The 23285-nt window shown below is 38.9% G+C and overlaps 1 protein-coding gene across 1 annotated transcript in view; it reads right to left on the bottom strand.

Annotated features, from left to right (window-relative positions):
- SELENOI (selenoprotein I) overlaps positions 1-23285 on the bottom strand; it is a 39794-nt gene that overhangs the window by 5319 nt on the left and 11190 nt on the right. Inside the window, exons 2-9 of the mRNA XM_047745213.1 lie at positions 18717-18785; positions 18133-18241; positions 16235-16309; positions 11516-11778; positions 10478-10586; positions 4760-4808; positions 3212-3392; positions 1721-1903 (exon numbers count right to left, since the gene is read on the bottom strand). Of these exons, the coding sequence (XP_047601169.1) occupies positions 1721-1903; positions 3212-3392; positions 4760-4808; positions 10478-10586; positions 11516-11778; positions 16235-16309; positions 18133-18241; positions 18717-18785 (1038 nt within the window). The remainder of the gene's footprint in view (positions 1-1720; positions 1904-3211; positions 3393-4759; positions 4809-10477; positions 10587-11515; positions 11779-16234; positions 16310-18132; positions 18242-18716; positions 18786-23285) is intronic.

Here is a 23285-nt window from a genome sequence, read left to right as displayed (position 1 = left end):
ATACTGCTGAAAAATTATAGGGTTAGCTGACTTATAAGATCTAGTAGATCAAATATTTACATACATAGTTTGACTCAATATTCAACTGCTTATAGCATTTCTAGGTAATCATTCCTAATCCTGAAGAAACTGTATAAAAGTAGATCTGTACATTTTAGGAGATTTAGGCCATGTTAAGGTATTCCTGGTGGGTAGGCAAGACCCTGGTTATGTGTCAGTTACCAAATATCATTTATTTGATACTTCCTAGCTCTATTGTTATTATTTATATGTCAATAGTTCAAAAGTGAATGCTTTGTGTATTGCTATTTCACCTTCTGGTTAGAAGTTGCAGAAGTGGCAAGGGCACAAAGACAGACAAAAAAGATGTTCCCGGAATTTTTTTTTTTTCTTCGATAACTTGTATTTATTTTCCAAGTTTTTAACAGTGAAAATGTACTACTTCTGTAATTTAAAGAAAAAAATGTTTTGGCTTGGTTCACGTACAGTTGCCTAAAGATATGCTTGAGGAGTTATAATAAATTAACACAATTATAAAAGACATTTACAACTACATTCTATTTCATACATGACTGATGAAATAGAAGATAAAAGTGTTAATACAAAGTGAAGCATATATGTTAATATGTGCAAATAAAAACAATTATGTCTTCATGTCATAATCCCTAGTTATCATGGATTTTTTTTTTTCATTTATTTTATCCCAACAAATGTAGGCTACTTTGGGGAGAACCGTAAGAGAAGAAACCTAAGTTTAGCAACATATGCACAGCACAAAGTAGTTACCAAGCATGACAGGTGCCCCCATTTTAAAAATATGTTCAACGGTATAGAAAACATTTTGTTTCTCAACCTGAGTCCTAGCAGGGTTCCTTTTAAGACAAGTATACCAAATAGGAGCATTTTAAGAGTCATAAAAACATGAATAATAATATGAATACCTTTTTACATTTTTCACTGCTATGAAACTACCGTCAGAAAACAAAGAAAAATATATTCCAGATTGTTCACTCTAACTTTAATTTATAAAGGTGAAAAGTTGGAAACAACATAAATGGTTAAAATAACTGGATCATAACTAAGCACACTGGGTAATTATTAAGTACTCTCCTTGATGGAATATTGTACAACAATTAAAAATCGTACTTATAAGACCATACTAAAATACGTAAGATAATTAGAAAAGACTGTTAAAGTGCGAGGAAAGAAAATAAACTTGCATAATTCTCATTTTCAATCTATCTTAATCCATTTGCCCTGAAACTAGTCTCTTGCTTTAGAAGAGAATATTAAGGTATGCAAAATCCTCCCTAAATCCATTCTCTCCTAATATTTCCCCCTGGTAAAAATGTCCCTAACGCTAATGAAGCAAGTATAGAAATAAATCATCAACAAATGGGATTATTTGGTCCTCATAGAAATAAAAGCATGTGAGAGTTTACAATTCCATTCACCAAGAAAACAATTTACATTTCTACTTAAAAACAACTAATCCTCATAATAATTATCCAGCCTTTAAATTATTTGAAGTTACTATGACATATTCATCAGAGAAATGATATCTGAAATTATGCACCTGGATATTATTCAAAATGTATAGAGAATATCCAAATTCTTCCAGCTACTTTAATAAGCAACTTTCTTTTGAAATTTTCCCCTCACCTCCTTTCCTAGTACTTATAAGAACCAAATGGAACCCATTCTGCTCTAGATTACTCACCACTTGTACTCCATAATGGATGTGGGCCAGAGTGAAAACAGCTGTTAAAGTATATAAGAGAATGCTCTCGACGTAAGAGGCTATTCCTAAGTTTACCACCAGGACAACCAAGAAAAGAGGAACCAGGAACCAATTCAAAGCTGGGCACCGGGTGCTACTCATTTGACAAACAATCAGCTGACACTTGAAGTTAGGAGAAAAAAAAAAAATGAATGAAAATTTAATTAGCAACGCACTTCCAAAATTTGTCACTCCAACATTTAAAAAGCATTCGAGTACTTGAGACAACACAGTTCCACGATATTATTAAAATCAGTAGTTCTCAACTGCTCATCTGCCTACACCTCCAAACCCACGGACCCTCAGAGTGTGTGTCAGAAGAGTCGGGAAGATGATTTAGTAAGGTTGCTAGAGAAGGGATTCTGCCAGTAGGTAACAGTTTGGATAAAAGAAATTTCTACCAATTTTAAGTACGATATCTGAAAAAAAGAATTTTCAAAACAGCCTTTTATAGTTCCAGACAACTGAACTGCTTCATGGAGCTGAGATGCTGCCTTCTTCAAGTCAATCGCACTGTCATATTAATACCTCAAGACCTCTCTGGCTCCCTTTCCTTTCAATACCTTACTCAAAGTTCTATTCCTTAAGAGATACCTTTCATATAATGTATTAATATTTCCAGATCTTTAAACCCTGTGAAATCAATAGGACTGGTGATACTGAACACATGTTACAGACACGGAAACAAATTCAGTGGATTCCTTATAAAGTAAAAATGTATTAAGTTTTTAGAGTTAGAGCACAGGCTCCCTGGTTGTCAGAACCGTTAAGGTCTCTTCTCAACAACTCCTGATCTCTCCTGTCTGCTGTCTTGCTGGGCCATCGCAGAGAAAGGGCTTTTAAAAAACATTGTATTTATTACAAAGTTTTTACTCCCTGTCAATCTGAAGATCAGCTGATTTAAAAATGTGTGTGTGTGTGTGTGTGTGTGTGTGTGTGTGTGTGTGTGTGTGTGTTTTCTCTCAAAAACCCCTTTCAGGTTCCCTAAATTAATCATTAGATCTGCAGCCACTTGGAAAAGGAAAAAACCATTTTCAGCATGCTCTGTCTTAAGGGTTCTAATTCTTTCGAGCTTCTAATAGAAAATATCTTTAAATTAAAATCTGCTTATTTTTAATACTATATAAAATTTCTCAAATCATCAAGCTTTGTCATAAATTCCTTAGATATATTATGACTTTTAAAAGAAAAAAAAAAAAAAACTTGGGGTGCCTGGGGGGCTCAGTAGATTAAGCCTCTGCCTTCAGCTCAGGTCATGATCCCAGGGTCCTGGGATTGAGCTCCACGTTGGGCTTTCTGCTCGGCAGGGAGCCTGCTTCCTCCTCTCTCTCTGCTTGCCTCTCTGCCTACTTGTGATCTCTGTCAAATAAATAAATAAAATCTTTTAAAAAAAATTTTTTTTAAATTAAAAAAAAGAAAAAAAAATCTTACTGTGATGTTGGCAAAGGCTGTTCCAACCATAAAGTAGAATACTCTTGGATGCAACTCTAAAATATCTGAAGGCGACTGAAGGATCCATGCTGTAGACAAAATGAAGAGCAAACATGGAGAAAAAAAGGGAACCATAGCTTCATAGACTGAATTGTGTTTCAAGGTGTTATTTTTATAGCTTCTGAAAAAAAGAAATCAGGTAATACAAAGAACATTATTACATATAAAACTTACACTGCATTTGTAAATTTTGTAGTTTTCAAAGTACTTTCACACTTACTCTCTTACTTTACACTCACAATACTCCCATAGCACAAATAGAACCAACATTACTAACCCCATTTTGCAGACAAGTTAAGTGACGATGTGAGAATTTAAATTTACATAACTTGCTACCAAGCGGCAGGGCCAGGACTAGCATGTAAGTCTTCTGAGCCCTAGTCCCCTGTAATGTAAAGATGTACAAAACTTGATCTTTGTTTTGTGAGATTTACAGTCCAACAGGAGAAATAAAATGCGCACAAAACACCACAAGGAAGTACCTCGGAGCGCATCTACGATACAAAGTGACAGAGAACCCACCAGGGGAAGACTGCACTGAGACTGCCCGTAGCCTGTCTTGGTATCTCCAGCACACACTCCGAGATAGGTCTGCTCATCTGAACAGAGCCCCAAATTCTAGTCTGGCTTCTGCTCCTGATTACACAATCTTGGATGAGATACCGCCCAATCAGGACCCCATCCTTAGAAGATGAGGAGAAAATGTCTCCAACTCTAAGGCCTTCAGAGCCTTGAATTTGATGGTTTCTATGAGTGCCTGCCAGCTGCCATAAATAGGGAAGATTCACGGAGCTTGGCTGAACACAGATAGGATCCTGCAGGACAGATCTGAGGGCTGAAAGATGAAGTGGGAAGTGTTTCAAGCAGAGGAACAGTACTAGAGGGAAGTGGGAGCAAAATTACCAAGGAGGGAAACAGCAAAATGCATTCAGGTTCCCTGTGTAAGTTCAGTGTGGCTGAGCAAAGGTGGAGAAGTGCAGACCAAAGAAACAAAACACCACCCAGGAAACTCCTACCTAACCCTTGCCCCACTTCTCTGGCAAGAATTTTCATATAATGCTACCTGGAAGTCAGCAGAGATCAAGGGTTAGGTCCTAAACCACACAAGTTCAGAAATTTTATGATCATGCTGACTAAACTTATACAGAATCAACTTATAAAAACTTATAATCAATTTCTAAAAAGAACATAAACCTCTCAATATTCAACAAGAACACTCACCTTCCCAATTCACTCCACAAAAAAATGACAAATGGAAGACTGTCTGGTGAGCCAAAAGCTGTAACAAAAGCACCAGTAGTTCTGTGCTGTGCTTGAACTGAGTACACAACTGCCACCGTAGACCCTACGTGACCCTGACCTCATTCCAGATTCAAAAAATAGGTTTCAGAACCTTTCCAAAATGCCCAGATCCCAAAAGTAAAACAGATCCTAAAATTCATCTAAGTAACGATTTTCACATTTCTTGCCCAATTAAGAAACACTTACCTGAAAAAGTTTAATAAACTCATTGGAAGAGTCACACATAATGCACAGCCTAAAAGGAAGAATATTTAAATTATTGTTATTATTATTCAAGAGTGATTTTTTATAATTTTCAAATACATACAAAATATTTAATGCTTTTAGACCCAATAATTCGCAGGTTCAGGTTGACTTTCATATTGAAATTAAATACACTTCTGAACATTTACAAGCAGAAGAGTAGCAGTATAGCTCGCTGATTCACAGCAGAGGTCAGGGGCCAGATGGGGCTTGAACCTCGGTTGTGTCTATGAGATTTCAGGCAGATTAACGTTTCAGTGCCTCAATTTCTTCTTTTGTAAAATAGACATAACAGTACTGACCCCGTGTGGTTTTGAGAATTAAATGAGTTATTATACATAAAGACACCTGGAACAGTACCTGGTGTGCAGTAAATTGCACAAGTGTGAGTTACTGAAAGAGGGGCTGATTCATGGATTCTGTGGTTTCCCATTTCCACTTATTTTTATCTCCCTAGCATTCTGAATTTCTCCACCCACCCCTAAGCATACACTGGTTCTTTCCCCTCAAACCCGAAACTAAGGACAGCCTTCCCAAGAAGCCCTCCCACTGCTTCTGCTGCCCTCGCTATCTCTTCTCTTACTCTCCCCTATCACTCACCAGACCTTCCTGTGGCCTTCCTCAGGACTCATTCATTCTGCCTTCCCTCTGCAGAAAACTGTACTCTGGAATTTACCAAGTTCTCCTAATGATCAAATTCAGTATTTTCTTCACTCCTGACTTCCAAGTAAGAGGACTCTGTTGGCGCTCCACTAACTGCAATTCCTTCCTGCCTTGGCCTTTGTGATCCATTCTCCCAGTGCTGTTAGTCATCCAACCATTACATGTGCTGTCCTTTATTGGCAACTCTGCCTCCTGGCATATTCCTAACTCGGCATTCAACTGTGCTTCTATTCTCCCCCAGGGAATCCTCTCTTATAGCTTTAACTACAAGCTTCCTACAGATGACTCCAAAATCTAGTAATGTACTCTTGAGCAAATCAGATGATCTGAGCCTCAGATTCCACAGATGTACAATACGGATGGGTTAAATGACTTCCTAATGTCCCTTGCATTTTTAAAATTCTCCGATTCTACAAATTATAGAGATGTAAATTCCTGATTTTTTTTTCTCTGTCACAATCCAAATTAACATCTGTGGCAAGTTTCTGGCGGCATCATTTGGGTATTTCACCGTCACTCAACAGATCAGCCCTAGCCTGACCACTCCAGACTCCCATTGACTGTACTTGGCTTGGGGTGGGAAGGTGGTCAATGTAGCTCTGAGCTTAAGGATCAAAGACAGAAACACATTCCCTCAAAACGACTCCTAAGACATTTTGCTAAAAACAGATGAAAAGACTAGAATCCACCAAACAGAAATCTCATTTGAAAAGATGAATTACTCTGCCACTTCCAAGCCCAACTGTGACAGTTACCCAAGTTAGAAGAGCCCATTGAGAAAGGAAGACAAGCTGACATCCTCAGAAATTTTTAGCAACTGACACTGTGTCAAGTTGGGATGTACTGGTAGGGGAGCCGGAGCTGGATTAATTAACCCAGAATCACTATAGCTCTGAGGTGTTGAAAATAGGCTGACAGAAACTTGCAAAAGATTTGCTACCAAGTGGGGCGCCTGGGTGGCTCAGTGGGTTAAAGCCTCTGCCTTTCGGCTCAGGTCATGATCCCAGGGTCCTGGGATCGAGCCCCACACATTGGGCTCTCTGCTCAGCGGGGAGTCTGCTTCCTCCTCTCTCTCTCTGCCTGCCTCTCTGCCTACTTGTGATTTCTGTCAAATAAATAAATAAAAATTAAAAAAAAAAAAGATTTGCTACCAAGAGTATTTTTAGTTTAAAATATCTTAAAATAGCTTTATCTTAAATACAGCAGGCATAGAGGAAGCCGGGCTATATATAGGTTGCCAAAGAGACATACTGTATCTTCTATTTCTCTTCTAAATAGCACCTAATGTACTTTCCATAAAAAGTACAGGCATACCTCAGTGAGATTGCAGGTTGCGTTCCAGACCATCACAATGAAGTGAATGTCACAATAAAGCAAGTCACATCAATTTTTTGGTTTCCCGGTTCATAAAAGTTATGTTTCTACTATAATGTAGCCTATTGAGTAAAACAGCATTATGTATAAAAAAAATGTACATGCCTGAGCTAAAAAAAAAAATACCTTATTACTAAAAAATTCTAACCATCATCTGAACTTTCAGCTAGTCATAATCTTTTTGCTGGTGGAGAGTCCTGACTTGAGGTTGATGGCCGCTAGAGGTGGAGATGGCTGTGGCAAGCTCTTACGATAGGAAACAATGAAGCTTCCCACACTGACTGTTCCTTTCACAATCTCTCTAGAGTCTGCAATGCTGGTTGATGGCATTTCATCCACAGAACTTCTTTCAAAATAGGAGCCAATCCTCTCAAACCCTGCCACTGCTTTATTCAACTCAGCTGATGTAATATTCGAAATCCTTTGTCATCCCAACAATCTCCACAGCATCTTCAACAATGGATTCTATTTCAAGAAAACCACTTTCTTTTTTGGTCTGTAAGAAACAACTCCTCGTCTGTTACAAAGTTTGATCATGAGATGGTAGCAATTCAGTCATATCTTCAGGCTCTACTTCTAATTCTCCTGTTATTTCCACCACAGCTACTTACTTCCTCCACTGATGTTTTAAACCCCTCAATATCATCCATAAAAGTCAGAAATCACTTCTTCCAAATTCCTGTCAATGTTGATTATTTTGACTTCTCCCCACGAATAGTGGCACCTAGAATGGTGACTCCTTTCCAAAAGGTTTTCAATTTACTTTGCCCAGATCCATCAGAGGAACACTTTCTATGGCAGCTACAGCCTTATAGAAAGGTATCTATTTCTTCAATTCTAAGACGTGAAAGTCAAAATTACTCTTCAATCTCTGGCAGGATGGATGCTGTGTTAACAAGCAGGGAAACGACATTAATCTCACTGTGTATCATCATCAGAGCTTTGGGTGACCAGGTGCTTGTCAATGAGAAGAAATATATTGAAAGGAATCCTTTTTCTGAGCAGATCTCAAGAATGCGCTTAAAATATTCAGTAAACCATGTTGTAAACAGATGTGCTACCATCCAGGCTTTGTTGTTCCATGTAGAGAAGACAGGCAGAGTAGATTTAACGAATTCTTTTTTTTTTTTTTTTTTAAAGATTTTATTTATTTATTTGACAGACAGAGATCACAGGTAGACAGAGATACAGGCAGAGAGAGAGAGGGAAGCAGGCTCCCTGCTGAGCAGAGAGCCCGATGTGGGACTCGATCCCAGGACCCTGAGATCATGACCTGAGCCGAAGGCAGCGGCTTAACCCACTGAGCCACCCAGGCGCCCAGATTTAACGAATTCTTAAGGGTACTTTCGGAATAGTCAATGAGAGCTGGCTTCACCTTCAAGTCAGCAGCTGCATTAGCCCCGAAAAAGAGAGTCAGCCTGTCCTTTGAAGCTTTGAAGCCAGGCATTGACTTCTCCGCTCTAGCTATGAAAGTCCTAGATGTAATTTCCTTCCAGTATTAAAGTGGTCACATCTAGACGGAACATCTGTTGCTTGCGTAGCCCCTTCCTTAATCACCTTCCGGATAATTTGCTGCAACTTCTACGTCAGCACTTGAGGCTCCACCTTGCGCTTTCATGATACAGGTAAGTCTTCTTTCCTTAAACCTCATGAACCAGCCACTGCTAGCTTCAAACTTTTCTTCTGCAGCTTCTTTACCTCTCTCAGCCTTCAAAGAATTGAAGAGAGCTAGGGCCTTGCTCTGAATTAGGCTTTGGCTTAAGGGAATGTTGTGGCTGGTTTGATCTTCTACCCAGACCACTAAAACTTGCTCTGTATCAGCAAAAAGGCTGTTCTCCTTTCTTACCACTCGTTTATTCAGTGAGTAGCACCTTTCATTTCCTTCAGGAACTTTTCCTTTGCATTTACACACTTAGCTATTTGGTTGGTGGCGGGATGGGGAGGTGCTGGCTTTGGGCCTATCTTGGCTTTTTCCTCACTAAGCTGAATCATTTCTAATTTGTGATTTAAAGTGAGAGATGTTTGACTCTTCCTTTCACTTGAATGCTTAGAGGCCACCGCAGGATCACTAACTGGCCTAATTTCAATATTGTGTCTCAGGAAATAGGGAGGCCTGAGGACAGGGAGAGAAAAGAGAGGGAGAGCAGGGTAGGTAGAGCAGTCAGACATACCCAACATTTATTAATTAAGTTGCCATCTTATATGGGTGTGGTTTGTGGGGCCCCAAAACAATTCTAAATAGTAACGTCAAAGATCTCTGATCACAGATCACCATACCAAATATAATAATGTAAAAGTCTGAAATATTGCGAGAATTACCAAAATATGACAGAGGGAGACATGAAGTGAGCAAATGCTGTTGGAAAAACGGCACTAACAGACTAGCTAAAAGGTTGCTACAAACCTTCGATTTGTAAAAAACACAGTACCTGCAATGCACAATGAGGTGAGTGCAATAAAACAAGGTACCCCTGTACTGGGAAAGCGGCTTTATTTATTTGTAAAGAAACCTGGGCTTTTGCTTTTTTTTTTTTCAGAGAGAAGAATTCAGATAAACTTATAAACTACAAAGAAAGTTATATGCCTCTTAAAGTACCCACTTAACATTCAAAAATGTATCTCACATACCAGAGGATTCCATCTTATTGTTAAATCTGACATTTAAACATAAAATGCAGCAATATTGCCACAGGACCTGTCACTTAAAACGATTCGCTATGTGGCGGGGAGTGAAAAATAGCTAGCCTTTTCAAGGCAGAGGATTCAGTTCATACAGAAACCCAAGAATGAATATTTGGATTTGGAAGAACAGCAGGGTTCTAAAATATCTGTAGTTTAGGGCCACAGAAAAAGGCCCAAATCACTGCCTAAAAGCCAGGGCCTAACGCACCGCTTTCTCAGCTGTTTCTAAACCCTACCCAATGCCCATTCTATTACCAAGGTTCACTGGTAGTGAGAGAGCGGGTTATTTTTTAGACAAGGGAACAGAGCAATAGCCAAGAGTTTGCTATTTTACTCATACAGAGGTCCTAATGCCACTCCTAGTGCCCCAAAATCACAGCCCCAAATAACTTCCTCCTTGCCTCTTTGGATAGGAAACACTCTGCCTCCTATAGATATCCTCTCTCACTAAAATCAAAAGGGAAACATTACCATGATCAGAAACTTCTACCTAAGAGCCAGTGGCAAAAGAAGGAGAGTATCTGAGAGGAACCAAGGCTCAACTTTTGGAGCGGATATATTATGAACTAATCGCTACCCTTCATCTATTCTACTTCCTACAAACTAGTGATCTTCAACTTTGAGATAGGCATGAAATCTATACCAATGTGGATCTATACTAAATGTGGATCCTCTGGAACAGTCTAGACTAGTTTAAATAGTTTACAAGGTTTATGTGATTTTGGTATTTATTTCCTTCTGACTAGACATAGTGCTAAACAAAAAGACCAAAACACAGAAACCTCGTTTTCCTTACTGGTTTGGTTGAAACCAGGACTGTAGGGTCGTTCTGCTTGCTGGAGGGTGTGGGAGAGGGGGAAAGGTGGTATGGCTTGTGATAATCAAACACTGGCTTCAATAATAAAGTCATGTTAAAATAGGCTTCAACATGGAGCTTCTTACCAATAATCATTGCAGTGAATAGGTCTCTATATAAGAAATTAAACAGGAAAGGTTCATACCAGGCCTCAACTCCCACAATCGCAGTCACTATGTAGACAAAAGATATAGTCTGGAAGGAAAATGCAGACAAAAGCATACAGAGGCATTAACAGCTGGAAAGATCAGGGAGCCAATAATGCAATATGCAGCCTGAGTCTAGTAAATAGCTTTAGTAAAAGCAAGAAGTACACTTAAATTCGATACTGAGGCAAGTCTTCTTGCCTTTAAAAATGTCTTTTTCTCAGCGAACAATGCCATAAAATAACTAACTTCTAAACAAGGCAAGCAACTGGCCATAATTTAGAACACTGTAAGGCCCGTCAGGATTTGGTTAAGGCACAGGATGATCCAATTTGCCTACCCAATCACTTTCTTCACACACACTCCGAAGTCTGATGCTCTACTGGGGTGTTAGGTGCAAATGGACAAAATGGCAACATAAAAAGCTGGTATTCAAAGGCAGGGAGAGTTAACAGCAAGCCTATTAAGTAAGAGAAAACAAGTATCTCTACTCATTGAAACATGGGCAGTAAAGGCAAAAAAGCAACAATTACATGTGCATATCTTTCTTTACAAAAATCAACAGTTCAAAGGAATATTTATTAACATTAAGAAGCTAACCATTTTTTAATAATAATGACATTGTGACTATGGTTTCTTAAACAGTACTCTTACTATTAGAGATAGATATAGTAAAATACTTATCACATCCTATCAGGAATTTCCTTTAAACTAACTGGGAGGAAGGGGATACACGAAACTAGACTGGCCATGCAGCTGCTGAAGCTAAGTAACAGGTACATAAGGGCTCACTATGCTATTCTACTTGAAAACTGCTCATAAATAAGCAAGAAATAACACAAGATAAAAAGGAAATTTTCAAAAAGCACCAAATCAGTTCTAGCCAAAAAAGCCTAAGGGCTATAAAGAAGGAATGACAAAAGCTTGCCCCCAAAATTCATGGCAATGTTGAAAATTTAAGGCAGGACGTGCACTTACCACTTGGCTAATGTCATATCCCCATGGCAGGAAAAGAATCCCTGTGTTATATTTTTCCCAGTGGGACAGGATGAAAGAAAACAAAACTACCCATAGCAGGAGATAAAGAACAAAAACACTGACACCGGACGGTCCTCGTCCAAAGATGGAATATACAGTCACAACAAAGTAAACACATGACCAACTATCCAGGCCATGGTCAAAAAGCTCCCCTAAAGGGGTGCTGGAATTGGTTCTCCGGGCTTGCTTTCCATCCACACCATCTGCAACAGAAACACATTGAAATGGGAAAAGGTCAACATCTATACCAGTATGCAGAAAGTCGTCTTTAATAAACTGGAGAAACACAAAACAAAACAGATCAGCACTATTATAGGAATGTTAATTAACTAAAGAATAGCTACCAGCCGATACTTTTTATAAAAACCCAACCTTCAATTCCTACAATTCAAAGATTTCAGAAATAAAATCTGTAATTTCTCAGCATATAATCTAAAATCTAAATTCAGGGCGCCTGGGTAGCTAAGTAGGTTAAACATCTGCCTTCAGCTCAGATCATGATCCGGGGGTCTTGGGATCAAGTCCTGCATTGGGCTCCCTGCTCAGTGCGGAGTCTGGTTCTTTCTCTCCCTGTCAAATAAATAAATAAAAATCCTAAAAAATAAATAACTGAGGGGCACCTGGGCGGCTGGCTCAGTGGGTTAAAGGCTCTGCCTTCAGCTCAGGTCATGATCCCTAGAGTCCTGGGATTGAGCCCCACATGGGTCTCTCTGCTCAGCAGGGAGCCTGCTTCCTCCTCTCTCACTCTCTCTGCCTGCCTCTCTGCCTACTTGTGATCTCTGTCAAATAAATAAATAAAATCTTTTAAAAATAAATAAATAACTGAAATTAAAATACATTACATCACACTAAATGGTGTCAATTTTAGATCTGAGGACAAAGTATCGTAGTTGGGACTCTGAATTCTTCCAAATGAGCCTAATAACTGAGTTGTTCCACTAGTCACAAATTTTCAACCCTTCAGAGAATATTCCATAGTTACTCATTACAACTTATCTAACCACTCCTTGCTCTAGGATCCAAAAACACCCTATGCTTCAGTCCTAACGCCTATTTCATCTTGTTTGAAATTAGTCATTTCGTCACAAATGTACACTTTCACAATTTATTTTTTTATTTTTTATTTGTTTGACAGAGAGAGAGATCACAAGTAGGCATAGAGGCAGGCAGAGAGAGAGAGGGAAGCAGGCTCCCTGCTGAGCAGAGCCTGATACGGGGCTCGATCCTGAGGACCCTGAGATCAGGACCCGAGGCGAAGGCAGAGGCCCAACCCACTGAGCCACCCAGGCACCCCCCACTTCCACAATTTTAAGTGCTTTCAGAAAAGGCTTTGCACGTAGAAGGCATTCAGGAAATATAAGAATGTATTAAAACCATTCGATGCACTATTCTTGACGCTGTGAAGATTACGAGAATAATCTCAGAATAAACTAAGTCTGTGCCCTCAGTCTACAACTGAGAAAGGAAACAAAATGTGGTAATTAAAGATACAGTACATCCCAAACCACAGGAGAGGACAGAAAAGGGACAAGTACCCTTCAGGCTAAGATCATCAAGAACGGCCTTCCAGACCAGATGAGACCTGAGTGGAAACACAAAGAATGAGTTGGATTTCAGAAGATAAGAGAATGCTGTTTCAGGAGGAGCGAGTGCTGGCAGCAAAAACCCCAGACGGAAAAGCACGTGAGTATTCAGAAAATGCCGAGTAGCTCAGGTTGACCAAAGAAACCAGTCTGTGCAAAGGGCAGTAGGGAGGCTGGAGCAAGTTCTATAGTTTCAGGGAGGGCAAGGAGCTACTAAAAGGATGTGAGCAGGGAAGTTAAAGGGTGAAAGCCGTGATGAGCTTTGTAAAGCCGCCGAGGTCATTGGCGGGAATGACTGGCTGGAGCGAGCACAACAATCCGCAGGCCCACACGGACATGGGATCCAGTGGGAATGAAAGGCTGGAGGCAGGTGAGGTATTGAGAAAATAAAAACGGCAATGCAGTAAAAGGTGATCAGGGAGGCTGAAGGACTGAAAGAGCCTCTCCAAAATTTCCATATCTGGCTAACCAAGAGAGGGGTAGGAAATAAAGAAGTCCGAAGAAGGAGCATGACTGGTGTTAAAGAGGCTGAGCACAATTTGAGACGCTAAAACTGAAGTGTTGGCAGAATTATGCGCACGGTAATATCAAGCAACTCCACCTAAGGCACTCCCTAGCAACTCAGAAGACAGACGAGGGCTAGCTAGATACACAGGAGTCATCTCCACAGTGGGAAGGATCAGGCTGCCAAGCGAATGAGCAGAAAGAGAAAATGAAGGATAAAGCACAGCGGAACACCTTCATTTAGGGGCAGAAACAGAGGAGCTGGGGGGCTGGGGCATGTAGGGAGGGAAGGAGGGAGAAGGAGAAAGCCTAGTTAAAAAGAAGAGTCTGACGCATAGCTCTGCACGCTTGTGCAGATCCAAGCACCCCGCGGAAGAAGATTCCATTCCTGTGATCGCCAGGAACTGTCAGTCTAGTAGGGGAGACATTATTAAGAAAAAAAAAAAAGCAGCAGCAGGTGAACCATAAAAAGTTTTCCTCAAAAGAAACAGTTTTGTTAAGTATTGGGCTAATTGTAAAGATTCAGATTTAAGGAATTAAAAATTCCTATGATTACTGTGTTTATCTTACTCACTACAGTACTATCCCCAGGGCCTACCTCAGCTGGTGGCAAAGAAAGCCTTGAAAAATACTGCTGAAGGAATAAGGGAAAGGACGAATCCCAGATTCCTGCCCAAACACTGCAGATCTCTGTTATACAGTGTTGGGAACTTTTTTGCCCTTAAGTAGCTTAAATATTTCCACAAAGTCTTTTCTCATTATTTGCTGGCTTAAATTCCCGTTTGTGGTGCAACTCCTGGGCAGTTATTACAAACACTGAAATTCATGGACTGCATACTAATTAGGTTTTGTACATCTTCTCACTGAACCCAATACAGCTCCACAAGTCTGGATATGTTTCAGAAAAAAAAAATTTTTTTTTTTGAAAGTATTCCAGGGCATATACCATATATTATGGGAAGAACAACTCAGGAGGACCTAGAACAGCACCTTGTAATCAAAGACATTAATATTTCTGCAACAAAAGGTAAGGATAGTCATACTAGTAGAATAAAGTGTACACATTGCCTCACATTAGTTCAAGGCAGTTTTGCAATAAATAGTTCATGTTTGGTCAGGATTTTTGCCAAAATCGTGGACATGAAACAGGTAGGTGGTAGAGTATTATCTACAAAAGGCTCTTTTTTTTTTTTTTTAAGATTTTATTTATTTATTTGACAGACAGAGATCACAAGTAGGCACACAGGCAGACGGGGGAGTGGGGTGGGGGGGCGGGCGGGGCAGGTAAGCAGGCTCCCTGCTGAACAGAAAGCCCGATGTGGGCTTAATCCCAGGACCCTGGGATCATGACCTGAGCCAAAGGCAGAGGCTTAACCCACTGAGCCACCCAGGCGCCCCCTCTACAAAAAGTTCTTAAGGTATGCTGTTAAAAGCCAAAGCCGTAGGCCAGTCTCGCCTTTTTCCCTATTTCTCTCTATCCTTGGCAACCAAACCCTATAGAATTCTTAAACCCGCTCATCTTTAAGAACAAATGTACAAAAGCTTCCACCTAAAAATGTTTTCACTAAGCTTTCCCCTAATTGTTCCATACTTCACTCTCTCCTTCCCCAAACTCTTGCAGCTCTGGTCACCTGCAATGTCAGCATTTAATCAGGTACCAAACTATACTGGCTTTATGAGTGCAAGTCATTTTTACCTGAAGAGATCTCAGCAACTTGAAGTCAGGGTCTGGTATTTTATATTCATTTAAAAACTATATACTGGGTGCCTACTACATGTTAGGCACTATTCTAAACACTGGGGAGCCCTCAAAGCTACGTACATTTTAGGGCAGACAGACAAGCAGGTCACATGGCATTAAGTACTACGGAGAAAAACAAAATAGGGAAGGAGAATAGGAGCAGGCATGACAAGCCATGCAGATAATCCCAATAAAAAGCATTCTTGGCCAAAAAGATAGTACGGCCTAACACAGCAGACTACCCTGACCACCCCTCCACCAAGTAAGAATTGATCACTTTCTTATTCTCCCATTTATTTTTGTTTTCCCACTTTGCTCTATTAGGGCAGCTCTCAGTATTCCACAGTTATTTGCTATGTCAGTACTGCTTCCCAAACGTAAGGCAAAAATGATGTCTTGTTCCAGCTGTGGGTAAATATTTTATGTGAAGAGCCAGACAGTAAACAGCTGAGGCACTGTAGGTCATCAGAAGCCTCTGCCACAACAACTCGACTTTGTCTTTGTTGCTGAAAGCAGGCACAGACAACATGTAAAGGAATACACAGAGCTGTGTTCCAGCAAAACTTTACTTATAAAATCAGGCAACAGGCCAGAGCTGCGCTGCAAGGGCAGTGTGCCAACTCCTACCTTATTCTTTGCATTCCCTAGCAATGAGTGACAATATTTTCCACAGAGAAACTCAAAAGTATATGTTTATATTGAACAGGAAATTAATAAACCCGAGTTAAAATGAATTAAGCATAGGAGAAAATGTTAACTTAGTTGCTGGCGGCTCTCCCTGCTGACAGATTCACCAGCCATTGAGTATGTGAGCGTTTGCCAATCTCTTACCGAGAGTGTAGGCTATGAAGTTGAGGACACCCACTACAATCCACACCCAGTCGGGCACGTGCTTGTAACCTGGTGCTGCAAAGGAAAGCAACACAGCTTTTAACACAAAGTACACACGTTCTACCATACCATGTGCTGCCAATGAGAAATATTTCTACTTCCTAAATAGAAGTTAAAGTACCTTGTAATATATTTTTAATGCAGAATTAGGTAGACATTAAAATATATCACTAAACTGACAAAACCAAAGGAGTATCTCCCCAACCCTTATTAACAAGAGAACTGAACTTTAATCTTAACTCAAAACTGATTGTCCATCTTTACTTGAAAATTACTTATGTGCTGAGAATAAAAATTAATATTTTTGGAACTTAAAAGATGCCTGTGTTTAATCTGATCCTTGTTGTTTGCAATTATCCTACAAACATATTGAGCCTTCAATCTGTATTTTTTTCATTACATTATTAATTAACTAAACAAAAGACCTTTTCATTTGGGTATAGATGGGTCACCTTCACTAGATGATTTGGCATCAGAATCATTCTGAAATGTCTGAACCTCACGATTGCCCTCTAAGACAGAACAACTGAGAATCAGGAGGTCTGGGCTCCAGTCCCGGCTCTGTACTCAACCAGCAGTGTGACTATGAATATACCATTTAACTCTTCCTGTCTATTTACCAAATATACCAGGACTAGATGGTTCTATGACTTGGGGAAATATATATAATATTTACGTATTTTTAGCTCTCTTAGTAACTAAGCAAATAATGTTAGAACAGTGGGAAAAAATATTTCCAGTTACAAAATAAACTTTTGAGGATGTTCTGAAGATTAAAATACAAATTTTTAGAAACTGTTTAATATCCAAACCATGCTTAATAAAAATTTAATCTTATTAATTATGTCATACTTTATGAACTTCAAAAAGTTCCCATATTATTACATGTATAGAAGACATAGCTTAAAATTTGCATTGATAGTTAAGCAAATATATAATTCCAATATTTAGAATTTCTATAATATCAAGTCATAAGTTTTTAAAAATCCGAACTTTCCTACAAAAACAATGTTTTCAGTGACTGTTAGTTTCTCCAGGTCAGTCCACAAAAGTCTGCTAAACACACGACACAAATGAATTATAACACTAAAACTCCTTACCACATCATTTATAAGTATTCTTATTGGAAAATATATACTCCAACTTAGAATGCAAGATATGTTCATCTACCTCCATCTTTCACTTCCTCTCAATTCCATCAACTGGCTGAGCAATGAGAATCAGCTCTATCTCCCACTTATCCCCCCTTATCCCAAATACAGCCAGATTCTGTCCTGTGGTCTAGGGCAGAAACAGGGTGAGGGAGAACAGGAAGACAGGAACAGATGTGAAAGAAGACTTCAACAACGTTTAAGAACCATTTTCAGAGGAAACTCAAAAGTATTAAAGGCAAATACGGATGCTGAGCAGAGGGAAAGAGAGATAATCTTCAAAAGGGGGATTTTTCTTGCATAATTAGAACAAGGGAAGGGATATTTCTGGAACTGTTAAGTATGCTGGACCCTGCTCATATTCACTTTCAGGCAAAGTGTCATAATCTTAATTTTTGTCTTCTTATAAATCCAATTATTCCTTATTTATCAAAACCTCATTGCTTTTTAGACAGCATATCTAAATTAAGGAGCCAAACTGGTTTCCAGAACTTAATGGAAACAACCATAACAAACTGTGAAAATACAACTTACTTAGCTTTTACACCCAATTCCTAACATTTTACATACTCTTATAGTATGTAAAACTTTCCCAAAATACAAGCATATGAATAGAACCAGAAAATAACCACATCTCATTTTCTCCATTTAGACATTTTAAATTTTATAGTAAAGTAGTAATCTTACCTGAAGCATAAAAGTCAGGATCAAAGTATGCCATAAGTAGGAAATTGAATACAACCAGCAGAAAGCCAGAGAAGGTTATCAAATTTGGAGCCAGCCAAGTAGGAAATACCTATATTTTTTTTTCAAAGTAATTACAAAATAGTTAAAGTAAAGGAATCTCTCTGGCCACGACACAAGATGCAAATTTAATTCACAAAAAAGGCTATAAACTTGAAAGATCATACATATATATGTTATACATATTATATATATATTAAAATATAAACCATAACATCCGCTGATTAAAAATAAGCATCTTTCTTCTATTTTCTGTATTTTAAATAACTCTATAATCAACAAACTTTTATAATAATAACATTACATTTACTTAGGAAAATTTTAAATTCATTTTATAAAAATGATAAATTCTAGCTTATACGCCAACAGGGAGATAAATCAAAAGATATGTGACTAAGGGAAAAGAAGGATGGGAGAGCTAGCTTCTCTAGATATCTTTCTTATTAAACAAACGGTTGCATCCATAACACTCCATAAAATATTTAAAACTTACTAAAACATAAGTACAAGTCTATTAATCATCTTACCTTGACTATAGTGTTCCAAAATGGATGCATGATGTACAGAGAGAGTGGATTGGTATCCACAGCACTGTACTGTTAGGAAATGAAAGAAAATATTCAGTTATCCTTGCACATTAGCAAACAGAACAGTATTTCTGGAGTGAAAATAATATTACAAAAATAACCTAGAAACTATGTCTATTTACATGATGTCCTCATCTAAATAACAAAACTGGAGGAACAATATAAATGGGACAAAGATGGTCAAGTACAGCCAGATTTCTTTTTTCATTCATTTAACTTTTATATGTTACAATGTTTCAGTAGAGAAATTTATATTGCTTACAAGACCTCACTTACAATGCAAGATCAAAATGTGCACACTGTATACATTCCAACACAGACTCTCCACCTCCTCATACCACCACTAAAACACTAGACGTGCAACTTTGGGAAAGCTACTTAATCTCTGCCTTAGTTTGTTCACCTGTAAACAAGGAGCACAGCTTCTTCCTCAAAGGACTGCCATAAGAATTAAGTAAATTAATCATATGCGTGAAACACTTAAAGTAGTACCTTGCCCACAGTAAGTGCTATGTAAGTACTAGATATTCTTAAATGTTTTTTAACCACCAAAGGATAACAGATCCCTTTACAGCAGAAAAACAGCTTGCATAAATAACCAAAGGAAGGTAAGAACAGGTTAGGGTTCTGTGGTGATCCAGTTTATTCCCTAATTATTGAGCTATTTAATAAAAATTCAAAGGAAATTTTAACAAATATCTGTATTTATACATACATACATACATATAATTTTAAGAGTCACATCAATGACTTATTCATCAGATACACACACACTGGTGTACCTGGCATGTCATAAGTACTCCACTAGGTGTAGGGAAGAAGAGATCATTGGTAAGGGATAATTCCCACCTCAGAGAGTGGGAATACCACCTAACTCATCCAGCTGACATTTAAACATCACAATAGTCCAATGTCTGAAAAAAGTTTTGTGTTTTATAGTAACGCTTAGTATGTCCATGAAAGAGGTAGTAAGCGTTTGAATCATCTAATTTTTTAAAAATCATAATTAAAGGTCAAAACTTCTTCCTGAATGTTTCCAAATATGCACGAAATCTTTTCTCATCAATGTTTTAAGACTCCAAAGTGTGATCGAACAAAAAAGTAAAAGATCATATATATATACCTAGAAACTATGTCTATTTAACCTGGTGCTGGCAAAGACAGTTAACTAGCAAGTCAAATGATTCAGCAGACTCCATGTCTGAGTGCCTCCCTTTCTCCAACCCATTGTGCCTGAAATGGGATAACTGGGAAAACGGATCTGAGCTAGACCGCGAGAGGAAAACGGTGAAGATCCTGGCGCGCCTCTGCTGGCTGCAGGGACAGGCTGCACAGCCAAGAGACTCTACTTAAATGCGAGTTATGTTCTTCCTAAAATCACCTTGCACTTGCAGTTTCCCACAGGTTACAAAGCTTTTCCACATAGCAAATGTCACTGCATCTGAACCTCTGCAGAACGAAGGGGTCCTCAGCTGACGGGTTTAAGTCTTCGGACCTAAGGACAGGGAACCAATAGAGGCTGCCAATGACAAGGGGGAGAGTCCTGATCTCCACTTACAGGAGCCAGCATCCAGACCGACTTGACTAGCCAGCAGGTCAGATAAATGGGGAAACCACACATTTCAAGCCCACCGTCTACTGCGAAGTACACTGTAAGAAGTCCAAGTCAGAAGGAAACTGTTTAAGACATACCATGAACACCGAATACAATGTACAAAGTATAATGTTCTTAATTCAAATGTTTGCTGAATGAGCCTCATTCAGCAGCTTTCCATAATTTTAATTCAGATCTAAAAGAAGGCCCTTAACTGGTGGAATTTTCATTTGAAAAGCTCCTCTTTTAAAATTCTGAAGTTCTACCTCGAAATTTCTACTTCAGGAGACCAGAAGTATGAAAAGAATGCAGAGCTAAATACAAGGTCAGTTTGCCCAAGTAAATGTTTCACCTTTAGCTCAAGTACAGCAAGAAAATGTAAAAGGAGATCACAAAAGGTAGCGAACAATAAACCTAAAGAACACTCTGTGCTCTAGCCTTACACACCCGAGTATGTTTCGATATCACATATCACTTAGTATAAACAAAGAAACTTAAAACTGTCTTGTGAATCAACAGGAAAAAAGAATCATTCAAACTTTCCACATGCATGAAAAAATAAATAAATAATAAACTTTTAGAGATATTAAACTAAATTCAGGTATTTGTTAAAGCTTATTATATATATTTTTTATTTTCTGGTGGAATGGTATATATCTGAACACCTGAAACAGGTAGATAATCCACTGTTAAGGCCCACTGTGGCTTGCCTGATCTCCAATCTGCAAGGCCAGATGAAGCTAGAGCCCTGGAGAAATGCTTGAAAACCATAGCCTGGGTTTGAGAATCATTCCAAGGCAAAATCTCAGAATCACAAGGGTTCGGAAGACACCTGACCCTCATCAACGCAAAGAGGTAAGGCAGACATGTGGCCTCTTTTCAAATGCCTCTGGTGCCAAAAAACTCATTATTTCCAGAAGCAAACCCAACCCACGTTAAACCAACTTTCTATACACTAACAAAACTCTCTCCTTGTTCCATATTTTCTATCCTGTTTTCATACTGCTTTACAAAGTTAAGCAGACAAGGGTCCAATTTTTCTTCCCAATAACCATGCTTCAACTATTTGAGGCTGCTCCCCCGTCACACCTGTATCTTCTCTTCACCTGCTTACACATCTCACATTCCTCTTGCTGCTCCTCTTGCCATGCTTTCAATCTTCTTCTCATCTAGGTCTTGTACTTTAGACCACAAGCTGGAAAGCTTTTTATGGAAAGCATCAGATAGTAAATATTTAAGGCTCTGCAGGCCATATGGTCTGTAATAAACACTCAACACTACCACTGAAGCAAGAAAGCAGTCACACAAAATAGGTAAACAGAGGCGCCTGGGTGGTTCAGTTGTTAAGCGTCTGCCTTCGGCTCAGGTCATGATCCCAGGGTCCTAGGATCGAGCCCCACATGAGGCTCCCTGCTCAGTGGGAACCCTGCTTCTCCTTCTCCCACTCCCCCTTGCTTGTGTTCCCTCTCTCGCTGTGTCTCTAATCAAATAAATAAATAAAAATCTTTTTTAAAAAAAGAAAAAGAAAAGAGTAAAAAAGTGGGCACAGTTGTGTTCCAGTAAAACTTTATTCACAAAAACAGGTCCCTGAGGGCTTTAGTTTGACAACCGGTGCTCCAGGAAATCCCAATTTGTTATTAAACCAATACAAACATGATCCAGGGCATAAGAAACATTTCACGTGGTGCATGAGTAGAGAGAACATGACCATAAGGCCCTCTTCCTCAATATTCCTCTGATACTCAACATACTAATTTCCTACAGCAACAAAATCATTCTGCAGACTTAAATACGAATGCTCAGGTGGACTACTAAGCCACCTTTCTCCATGCTAACGTGAGGATGACTGTTGGAACCTAAGGACAAGACTGTACATTTACCATTATAACATTTCATCTTACTAGATTCAACTCATTTTTCTATCCTCTCCAGAGCTCTTCAGATTCACTCACTTACGCAAGGTAAGAGCTACGCCTCTTCAAAATCTCAGCATGTATATCGGTCACGCTGATAATGCCTTCACCTAAGTCTCTGTAAAAATGCTGATCGAGACAGAACTTCTAAACATTTCCCTCAAGTACATTTAATAACTTTTAATTGGGTATAGAATTCTGTCCTGCCACCTGTGACAATTAGTCTATCTTTCCCACAAGAGAAATTTTTCATAAAATCTTAGTAAGATCAGAATTATTTTAGATAACATTTTGCCAAAAATTAGGAAGTTTCAGAACTTTTTTTTTTTTTTACTTCAGTACAAGTCAGAAAATAAAGCAGATTTCATTCTTCATTCATTCATTCATTCAGTAAGCCAACAGGTATTTATGACTGAGCACCTACAATTGGGCCAGGCGAATTTTTACTAGGCCCAGTGAAGACAACGATGAACCAGAGCAGAATGTTCCCTATGTTAATGGAGTCCATAGCCCATTGTGAGATAGACAGGAAGCACGAAAACAAGGAATAATCACAAGTTGTGTTAAATACCGTGAAAGAAATAAGCAGGGTGTTTTGCAAGAGGACTCAGGGCAGAGAGTGTGCATAGTGTCAGAGTGGTCAGAGAAAGCTTCTCTAAGGAGGGGATACTCAGCTGAGTGCAAGATGAGAAGACAGATAAGGAACGCAAGACACACTATAATGAGTCAAAGAAGAGAGACCCTAAAGAGAACATGCTATTGTAGATTCCATTTGTATCAAGTTCAAAAACAAATTAATTTATGACATAAGAAGTAATAATAGTAATTTGATGAGAGAGACTGAAGGGGGCCTTCTGAAGTGCCAGAAATAATTCTGTACCTTGACGTGGGTGGTGGTTATTTGGGTATATACATATGTAAAAATTCATTAAATTAGACACTTAAGATCTGTGCATTTATATGTAAAATACCTAAAAAGAAATAGCAAATAAAGAATATACA

The sequence above is a fragment of the Lutra lutra genome, chromosome 9, assembly GCF_902655055.1.
Source record: "Lutra lutra chromosome 9, mLutLut1.2, whole genome shotgun sequence".
Taxonomy (NCBI): Eukaryota; Metazoa; Chordata; class Mammalia; order Carnivora; family Mustelidae; genus Lutra; species Lutra lutra.
This window is presented reverse-complemented; position numbering and strand designations above follow the sequence as displayed.